Source organism: Mesitornis unicolor, unplaced genomic scaffold (assembly GCF_000695765.1).
Source record: "Mesitornis unicolor isolate BGI_N332 unplaced genomic scaffold, ASM69576v1 scaffold8525, whole genome shotgun sequence".
Taxonomy (NCBI): Eukaryota; Metazoa; Chordata; class Aves; order Mesitornithiformes; family Mesitornithidae; genus Mesitornis; species Mesitornis unicolor.
This window is the reverse complement of record NW_010184747.1, coordinates 1,257-11,314: the sequence shown is the minus strand read 5'-3', so window position 1 is coordinate 11,314 and position 10,058 is coordinate 1,257. Positions and strand designations below refer to the sequence as shown.

The following is a 10,058-nucleotide window of genomic DNA, read 5'->3' as shown; positions in this document are numbered from 1 at the left end:
TTCAGCAGGGGTTGGTCACTGCATGGGGCCCAGCGGGAGGTTTGGGCACTGAGGAAATGGCCTCCTCCTTCCCAGCAGCAGGCTGGGAGCAGGGCACTCTCAGCACTGCCCCTATCCCAATCCCACGCTCCCTTTGCTTTGCCTTCCCTCTGGTGCAGGTTACGTTCAAGAACTTGGCCTCACGGCCCTTCTCCTTTCACTCCACACTGCAAGCCTATGAGGAGACACAGGGTGCAACACAGGGAGGAGAGGTGGTGCATCCTGGCGAGGTCCGCAAGTACTCCTGGAAAGTCCTGCCCCAGATGGCACCAACCACGCAGGAGTTTGACTGCAAGGCCTGGGCTTACTTCTCCAATGTGGACCTGGTAGGTGGGAGCCTGCTCCATGGGGCATCCCAGGAAGCAGCATGCCTGGGTCCTGGCTGTGAGGTCAAGACTTGTCCTATGGTGCTGTGCTGAAAGCAGCCTGTGGCTCTGTTATTTCTCAGGTGTCTAATATAGTGATGAATGCATGCTGCTGCTTTCTCTTCCATTCTCTTAATTGGGTTTTTCCCCTCCTTTCCCAGTTATATCAGCTTATGAGACCTGCAGTGATCTGGGTTCCATTGTTAATGGGGTAGGGACTGTTGAACAGACAGACATCACTTTTGTGTGCAAACATTTGCTCCACAGCCTTTCCTAGCTAGGAGCAGAGTGGGAATCATGGCCTGTGCACGAGTGGGCGCCAGGCCAGGGATGCAGACAGGGCCACCGCTTTCCTCGCTGCTGTGCTGCTCATGGGCATCAGCGCTGCCTCCTGCTCCCAGGCAAACCCTTCTTTCCCGGCTCCCTGGCAGGAGAAGGACCTGCACTCGGGCCTCATTGGGCCACTGATCATCTGCCGCCGGGGGGTGCTGAGCTTCGTTTTCGGGCGGCAGCTGGTGGTGCAGGAGTTCTCCCTGCTCTTCACCATCTTTGATGAGACCAAAAGCTGGTACTTCCTGGAGAACATGAAGAGGAACTGCCGCCCACCCTGCCACATCCAGCAGGACAACCCTGACTTTAAGAGAAACCATTCCTTCCACGGTGAGGACCCTTGCCCTTTCCATCCCATAATCTATATTGGGATGGAAAAACCCTGGAGCCTTGAGCCACTTCTGACTGTTGCCTTCCTCAGCCATCAACGGCTACGTGAGGGACACACTGCCTGGGCTGGTGATGAGTCAGCAGCAACGGGTCCGGTGGCACCTCCTGAACATGGGCAGCACTGAGGACATCCACTCTGTCCACTTCCATGGGCAGCTGTTCAGTGTCAGGACGAACCAGGAGTATCACATGGGCGTCTACAACCTTTATCCAGGTGAGATGCAGCATGGGCACTGTGTGTTCCCCAGCTGCTGGGCCTTTGTGTCCATGCCCATTTGGAAATGCTAAGCCTGTGGGTGTTAGCAAGGAGGGGGAATGGATCTGGAAGAGTCTGGCTTTGTGTTTGCACAGAGCTTGGCATTGTGGCATCCCAATACAGCCAGTAACTCCCCTCTGCTCTGCTCTCCATTCCCAACCAGGTGTCTTTGGGACGGTGGAGATGAGGCCCTCACGTGCTGGGATCTGGCGGGTAGAGTGCAAAGTGGGAGAGCACCAGCAAGCTGGGATGAGTGCTCTCTTCCTCGTGTACAATCCGAGTGAGTGATGATCTCTGTGTCCTGGCCCGCTTGCTGCCATGGCCATGGCCAGCATGGTTTTGACCTCCCTCCCTTTGGGCTCTCAGCATTACCCCTGCGGTGGCCCAAGTAGGGTCTTTGGGTTTTCACTCTGAAAGAAAGTCCTGGCTTCAGTCCTACTAAGTCCACCACTAGACCACAGGGAAGGGACAGTGCCCAGCTGCCTAAACAAATGTCAGGAGGTAAACTGAGGCACGGAGTGATGGCAGAAGTCTGGGAGCAACATTGCTTGACTACAGGTTGCTCTGACAGAAACAGACCCAAAAGCAACTGCAAAATCCATAGGAAACCTTTGACTCCATTCACCCCAGAACAACACATTTCTACCTCACCATAAGTAAGCAGTGAGGGAAGTGTTTTGTGAGAGCAGTATTTTGTCACACAGTGAGAGTCTCTCTTCTCTTCCTAAAGGAGTATTAAATGTCAGCCAGAAAATGTTGCCATAAGTTAAAAATCTGCTTAAGATTTCAAATTCCCATTTTCCCCAGCAGCATTTGCCAGGCAGCGGAGATGCCAAGATGTGACAAGTCTCTAATAATAATGGTTATTATTAGAGACAAACCGTCCTGTGCTCAGCAGACCAGAAAAAAGGCACGGAGAGACAGAGGTGTCAGGCGGACTTTCCTTTAGCGACGTGATATTTGTTTTTAAAAGATGCTGCCTAGCAACAAAAAAGCCCAGGAGCAAGACATGGGTATAAGGAAGAGACACTTGTCAGCATTGCTGGAAGATCAGGACACAGGAATGAGAGGTCAGGGACTCAGGGACAAGAGTTTGGCAAGAGGCTGCTGTGGTTGACACTGGGAAGTCTCTGCTGCTGACATTGGGGTTAGAAGCAAGAACTTCCAGCACCCCTAAAATTAATGGATGGATGTGAAGGCATCCAAAACCCACCAGTTTGTGTGAGACAAACAAACCTGGGGTCTCCTGAAGGCTTGAGACAACCTCTCTGAGTCTGGAGGCTGCTACCCAGCCTAGACCTTTCCTTCAAAAGCCTTGCTCTCTAATCGACTCTCCCTGTTTTTCACCTTCCTTCTCCTTGTTTGGCTGCAGACTGCCGAAATGCCCTCGGCCTGGCCTCAGGTCACATTGCGGACTCTCAGATCACAGCATCAGGGCAGTACGGTGAGTAGAGGTTGTTGCTGCAAGGAAGGAAGACAGGTGAGGTTGGGGCAGCTTCAGCCAACACAACTCATGTGCTTGTCTGCCCAAGGGGTCCCTGGCAAAGTCCTTCCTCCATCCATGCCCATGTCAGTGTTCCGCTTGGGACCTGGAGATGCGTTTCTACATGTCTGGCCCATAATGTCAGTGCTCTGCCACCCTGTACGTGGCTACTAAACCCAGCAGTGATCCTCAGACCCCATCCTGCGGATGGACTTCTCACCGCCTCAGGCTGGGCAGTGCCAGGGGCCAGCAGCACCCTCATATCTGTGTGCTCTTCTTGCAGGACAGTGGGCTCCTCACCTGGCCAGGCTGCATAACACTGGCTCCATCAACGCCTGGAGCACCGGACGCAGCAACGCCTCCATCCAGGTGAGATGGGCCCTGTGGCAGGAGGCACCACTGGCAGCATTGCAAGGGACCCACACAGCTGGCTGGTGTCTCCCCAGCTACATCCTGCCATTTTCCCTGTTTTCCCTCCGAGAGAGGAGCTCTGAATCCTAGTAGCAGTTGGTCTGGCCATGGTTCATGCTGATGGACCCCCAGATCCATCCTCGATGCAGCAAAGGAATTGCTTGATGGTCCAGCTGCAGCACTGGATTGTGCAAAAATCCCTCAAAGACCAAGTGAGAACAGCTCACCTCTCCCAACAGCTCTCCCCTGCCCTCTCCCAGCTGTCAGCTCCCCTAGGAATGATTATTTTAACCAGCCTCATAACCTGTGCTCAGTTACATCATGAGGAAGAGAGTTCCACGGGTTTACAGTGCATTGCCTGAGCATGGCATGGTTTTCCATCAGAAATGAATCCCTGACTTTCGTTCTCAGGTGGACCTTTTGCGTCTCATGATTATTCATGGCATTAAAACCCAAGGGGCCCGACAGAAGTTCTCCAGCCTTTACATCTCCCAGTTTGTTGTCTTCTACAGCCTTGATGGGCAAAGGTGGAAGAAATACAAGGGGAATGCCACCAGCACCGAGATGGTAAGGCAAACTGGTCTCGAGGAGAGTGTCTTCCCAGAACGGGTCCTCTTGGGGTGATGAAAGCGAGGAGCTCTGTACACAAGGCAGAGATCTCCTGAGCCCTTGAGATACATGACTGAGGCAGGAACAGTGAGCATTCACTGCCAGGATGATGAAGTCCCAGATTTGAAACGACCTTGTTGTTGCTGTCCATCTACTTAATTTTAAACTGATTCCAGGAAGCTGTGAGATCCACCCTTTAATGCTTTCTTGCATGTTACTTAGAGCTAGGCACAGGATTTTTCCTGAATATCTTTTTTTGACCCCAAAGGCAAATTTGGCTTTCTAAAAATACTGTGTAGATGCAGATGATTTGGAGGATCTCTACCCATTAGGAAAAAAACCCACAACCTAAATATGCATAAGCTGATCATTCCAGTGGGAGAACTACCCAGAAAAGCCTCCATCATGTATAGCAGCTATGGCCAAAATTTTCCCAAGTTCAAAAGTCCCAGCACTGACTTTTTTTCTTCTTCTTTTTCTCCCCTCTGCTTGGTGAATAAATAAAAACATGTTCATTTGCACAGACCCTAAGTTTCTCCTCCTCCTTCTCAGAGGTTCACACTTGATTTGGCCCGTTCACACTTCTTTGGTTTAAATCATACCTCAAATAGTTTCCCTGAGCTGCCATTCTCATAAAGATGGTGATAAGATACAGAAGTGCCAGGCAGAAATGTCCTTCTCCTCACTAATCCCTGTCCTATCTAGCTCTCTTTCCACTGGTATAATGATCCTTTTCCTCCCTTTCCCTGCAGCTGTTCTTTGGAAATGTGGATGCAACCACAGTGAAAGAAAATAGCTTCAACTTTCCCATCATAGCCCGGTACATCCGCATCAATGTCACCCACTACAGCATCCGGCCCACACTGCGCATGGAGCTCATCGGCTGCGACCTCAACAGTAATGTCCCACCTCTGGGTACTACACACCAAAGCTGGGACCTGATCCAGTGGGGTGCTGGGCTCTGGCTCTGCACATTTCAGGACTCCTCAGACAGTTGTGGAGGGAGAAGGAGGAGGCTGGAAGTGGCATTGAGATGTTGGGGAAACAAAGCTAGAAAATCTCATTATGGTCTTAGAAATAGCAATACCAGAGAGAGAGCATAGGGCCGACTCTTCCCTAAACCATCAGAAACCTCCAGCAGCAGCTGAGCTGATAGCTGGGAAGCTGGTGCCGCAGTCTGGAGGAGCAGGGAACAAGCAGAGACACTATTGCCTTTTCCTCTGGTTTTACCCCTCCAAGGCGAGACTGCTCTGGCCCAGTGTGTCCAAGGCAATGGTGCTGTGGGATCCTTTCTTTAGCTTCACACACCAGCTGGGCAAACTCTCCAGCAGCTACAAGCAGCAGCAGCTGTACTGGTGCCCCATGCCACATCTCCCTGCCAAGTATTCTCATCCTTCCCTGGAGACAGGTTCTCCTTATGTCCTGGCAGATGCACAAATTCTTCACGTTCCTCCTAGACAGAATCTCCAGGGAGAAACAAAGGTGGGACTGGCAGCAGGGGTAGTTTGGCACTCCCTAGCCAGAGCCATGCTGCACACAGGGGCCCCGAGCAGCACAGGAACCATGGCACTGCAGCAAGGCACAGGAGAACCTGTAACCAGGGAATGTGCATGGAGGGTGGCTGGAGAGGTGAGCAGAAGGCATCTCCGTGATGGGTCTGTTCCCTCTTCTCTTTCAGGCTGCTCTATGCCACTGGGAATGGAGAACAGAGGGATCCCTGACCAGCGCATCTCTGCATCCTCCTACAGCACCAACGTCTTCTTCAGCTGGTCGCCCTCCCATGCTCGCCTGAACCTGCAGGGCAGGACCAACGCGTGGAGGCCAAAGGTAGCCCGTGCAAGGAGATCCTCAGGGCAGGCAGGTGGGACCCCAGCAGGCAGGCTGGGTGCTTGCAACCTCTCCTAGCCAGGGCTGTGTGGGGAGTGTGTACAGCCACATACATGCTTGGTAAGGCAGATAAAGCCCAGGACTATGTGCAGGGCTTGCTTGGCTCCATCTGCAATGAATGTGTCTTTCTCCTTGCTGCTGGAGAGTTGAAGGCAGTCTGTCCTTCCCCAGAGCAACAGCCCCAGCGAGTGGTTGCAGGTAGACTTTGAAGAAACGAAGAAGGTGACTGCAATCATAACCCAAGGTGCCAAAGCTGTCTTCACCCACATGTTTGTGAAGGAGTTTGCCGTCTCCAGCAGCCAGGATGGTGTGCACTGGAGCCCGATCCTGCAGGACAGCAAGGAGAAGGTAGGCAGAGCTTTTTGCAAGAGCAGTGAGCCAGGCTATGCTTTTTCTTCCCTAAAGCCCTCCCAAGCAATGCTTGTCTGGGCTGACTGTGTCCTCAAGCCATGGGCTCACTCTACCAGCAGAGGAGAGCACGCCCCTGATTTCTCTCTCTTCTCCAGATTTTCAAGGCAAACCAAGACCACACAAACACAGTGATGAACACCCTGGAGCCCCCACTTTTCGCCCGCTATGTGAGGATACACCCCCGCTGGTGGCACAACCACATCGCCCTGCGGATAGAGTTCCTTGGCTGCGACACCCAGCAGGAGTACTGATGGCTTTGGGGCCAGGCACGGGCAGCACTGGCCTGAGGACCCACATCCAACCGGACACTGAACTCTCACCAGGGATGGAGCCAGCCCTCCAGGTCCCTGCTGCCAGGGAGGAGAAGGCCAGCAGTGCTGTTGCTGTGGCTGGCTCGTTATCAGCCTCTTCCTGTCCCTCATCTACCAGACGCCGTATAGTCAGTCGTAATGCTGAAGAATTAAACAGTAATTTTCCAGTGTAATGCTGAAGAATTAAACGGTAATTTTCCAGTATCTCACTGCACTTTCTCCCCTGCTCCAGCCTTGGAGTCCCCGGGGGCTCAGTCAGTATTACCAGCAGCTGGTAATTAATTAGCCCCAGAACTTCTCAGCTTCATTTTGCAAGAACTCCAGTTGCTGCCTGGGCACAGTCCTGGAGGAGGAGGAAGCAGCAAAGATAAGGGCTGGGGGAGGAAGCCCTGCTCCAGGTCCCAGCATCCATTTCACAATCGGTGGGGATCTGTGGCTGGAGGGAAGCAGCACTTGCTCAGCCTGACTCAGTGCTAGGGTTTTTGGCTCCACTTCCCTTCATCTCCTTCCCATAATGGTCCTGCTGCCATGGCTGGGTGCCACCACCCTGCTCTCCATAGCTGCCCCGAGCAAGCCCTCCTTGCTCGCACTGGAGAAGTTGTGTAGGTGCCTGTGGCTACCAGGGTCTCTGGTGGGACATTGGCCACCAGATGAGCTGCTGCTTTGCCATGATCCCCAGCAAGGTGTGTCATGGGCCAAAGACATTTTCCCACCATTGGTGGCTCTCCCCTTTCCTGGCACTCCTAGGAATGGCAACAAGCAGGGTGACACTGGCTCCTGCCTCATGGGATGGAGACCTTCTGGGACAACAGCTACCTCACAAATGCCTGGTGGGCTGTGGAGCAGGTGTGTGCAGCATGCTTGTCCTCCATGGTGGTGGCATTGTCACCACTGCAGGCTCATCAGAGCTCTGGGGCAGCTCTGAAGCTGGCAACACCAGGGGAAGGTCGTGGTGGGGACCCCAGGACTGCGCCATGAGGCAACGTGGTTGTGTGAGAAGTGGCTGCTCTGAGCCACCCAGCTTCTGCCCACCCTTGGGTGCACTGGGCTGGCCATGGTGCACACAGACACTGCCCTCCATGGCCTGTGTCCGGAAGAAGTGGGGACACATGCTGCAGGTCAGCCTAGTGGTGTAACCCAACTGGGAACCCACACCCAGTGGAGATCAGAAGGTGATGTCTCAAATGAAGTGGGACTGGAAAAGCGTCATGCAACTGCCAGGCTCCACATTGCTGCACAAGGAGCCTTTGCTGGGGCCTGGCAGTGAATACATTACAGTCCCAAGCAGAAGATGCAATCACCCTCTGGCTTAATAGCATTCTGACAATAACCAGGCACAGATGTGAGGAGAGGCTGCCTGGCAAGTCCTGGCCTGAAGAGAGGAATTGGAGCCATAAACTCCTCAAAGGGGAACACCCTTGCCCGAGGGAGGGTAGCCTTCAGCCTGGGAGAACAAAACTTGCCACCTTGGGCCCTTTTCAAGGCAACCTTCCTTGGCCCCAAGGCAACTACATCTCTCCCTGGGGCAGTGGCCAGTGCTGCACAGGGACAGCTGTCCACAGTTCCTGCTTGTACCACTGGATGCTCAGGCTCATACTGCCTCCATTTGTCTGGTGACACAGGATTAGATCAGAGAAAAAGCTGTGTGTACCAGAGCCCATCCTGGAGGAAACAGGGCTGAAATCTCTGCAGGCGACTGAGAAGCCTTCACCAACCACCCCCGAGCAGCTCCAGGATGTTGTCCAGACACCCAGGAAGCAATGAAGGGGCTGCGCTGAGCCAGAGCACAGGGAAGGGGCTGTGGGCAGGCAGGGAGATGTGTCAGAGCCTGCCAAGCTCTGGCATCCATTACTGGAAGCGCCTCTTGGCATTTATCTTGTGAGGAATGGAGATCAAACGCTGTTTCCTCCCAGCGCAACACAGATTTGAGATGTATCACAGCCTCCCCCAAGCCACAGATGTTTCTGTGCAGGGGAAGGGCTGGACCAGGACAAATCCCTCTGCTTCTCAGCCAGCAGATACCCTCCCTGCTTACTACCCCACAGAGAGCCTTTCTGTAGCAGGGGCTGCCTGGCCAAATCCCCCCGGATTCCCAGGATCTTACTTTCTTTCATGGCTTCACTGCTATGATTGCCTGGGCTGGGTGATCCCATGATCATGCAGCTATCTGATGTCTCCAGGGAGACAAAACACATCCCTGCCATCCCTTTCTAGTACAGCTCAAGCAGAGATTTTTCTGCAATCCAAAGTGTGTGAGGTGCTTCAATGCTAAGCCCCAGGCAGACAACCCATGGGCCACATTTGCTTCTGAATCCAGCCTCTCCCATGATGGATGGAGAATTCCTGCTATGCAGCCCCCCCTTAAGCCAGACCTGGGGTCGTATGAGGGTATTGCAGCTGGGCAGATGGGCACTATTTTCAAAATAAGTTGGCAGCATGTAACAGAAACAGGCAACAGCATGCTGAAGAGAGCACCTGCACAGGGACCTTGGCTGATGGTGAGCTGCTCACTGCCTCCCCTGCCTCAGTTTCCCTGTTTGTAATCAGGAGGGAATGAACAGATTTAGACTTCCCTTTTCTATCTATCAGGTGTTTCTTGTCACATTTCCACCTACATATTCCACTGTTAACTGCAGGGCTTCTCTCTGCTCTCTCTATCTCTTGCCTCCTGCCCTCATTGTCACCAGCCTGCTTCTGGCCTGTGAGTGCAAGAGGAGCAGAGCCAAGGCATCCTGCACCCAGGATGTGCCCAGGGCAACACATCTCAAAGTCATGCTCCACAATTCCACTCTATGTCCATACTCTCCCTTCTTTCCAGGAGAGGTGAGGCTTGCTCTCAATGAGTACTCCTCCTCTCAGGCAGGGCTAGGGAAGATGACATCCAAGCAGCATCCTCCAGCCTAGTGGGCATATCTGGTGCCGAATGCAGTCAGACACCTTAGGACTTCTCTAAGCCCCTGTCCTACTCCATTATTTTCTCATCCTAACCTGATTTTACAGGCTTTCCAGGGAACTCAGCAGAGGAAGTCCGGGCCACAGATCCCACCATGCCCAGCTGTGAAACATGGCCCTCACGGCTGCCCTTCTGCTCCTGGTGCTGACTGCCCTGATCTACCATCACTGCAAGACTGTCATGGGATTTGGTACATACTTACACAGAACTTGCTTAGCATAACTTGCTTAGCATTAGCAGCTAAATTCACTGAAGCCTTAGGCCACAAACTGTGAACTTGCGCCCAGATATGCTGAACTTTTACCTAGTTAAGCAACAGAAGGCCCCAGAGCTGGTTTGATCTGGAAGATAAGGAAGCAAGGAAGGTCCCTACCATTGTCAGCTGACGCAGGAACCTTAGAGAGAAGAGAAGAAACAGCCTGCCCTAGAGACAATGGAGGAACCCAATGAAGAACAGGAAGACTCCAGACCCAATTCTGCTGGTCAGAATTTGGGTTGTGCTATCTGGGTCACAGCTCTGAAATCCCCACTGTCATGAGCAAGACATGGCAGTGAGGAGGTACACCTCTGGCCACTCGTGTAAGATGCAGCAGAAGACTTACAAGGGAGGATG

At 53.1% G+C, this 10,058-nt stretch overlaps 1 protein-coding gene across 1 annotated transcript in view; it reads left to right on the top strand.

Annotated features, from left to right (window-relative positions):
* The window catches only part of LOC104540709 (coagulation factor VIII-like), a gene marked incomplete at its 5' end in the record, with an annotated part of 12,443 nt that extends 6,011 nt beyond the window's left edge, over positions 1–6,432 (top strand). Inside the window, 11 exons of the mRNA XM_010184575.1 lie at positions 159–365; positions 836–1,064; positions 1,156–1,338; positions 1,544–1,660; positions 2,753–2,824; positions 3,147–3,232; positions 3,686–3,841; positions 4,636–4,780; positions 5,562–5,710; positions 5,942–6,118; positions 6,277–6,432. Of these exons, the coding sequence (XP_010182877.1) occupies positions 159–365; positions 836–1,064; positions 1,156–1,338; positions 1,544–1,660; positions 2,753–2,824; positions 3,147–3,232; positions 3,686–3,841; positions 4,636–4,780; positions 5,562–5,710; positions 5,942–6,118; positions 6,277–6,432 (1,677 nt within the window). The remainder of the gene's footprint in view (positions 1–158; positions 366–835; positions 1,065–1,155; positions 1,339–1,543; positions 1,661–2,752; positions 2,825–3,146; positions 3,233–3,685; positions 3,842–4,635; positions 4,781–5,561; positions 5,711–5,941; positions 6,119–6,276) is intronic.
* Positions 6,433–10,058: the final 3,626 nt, after the last annotated feature.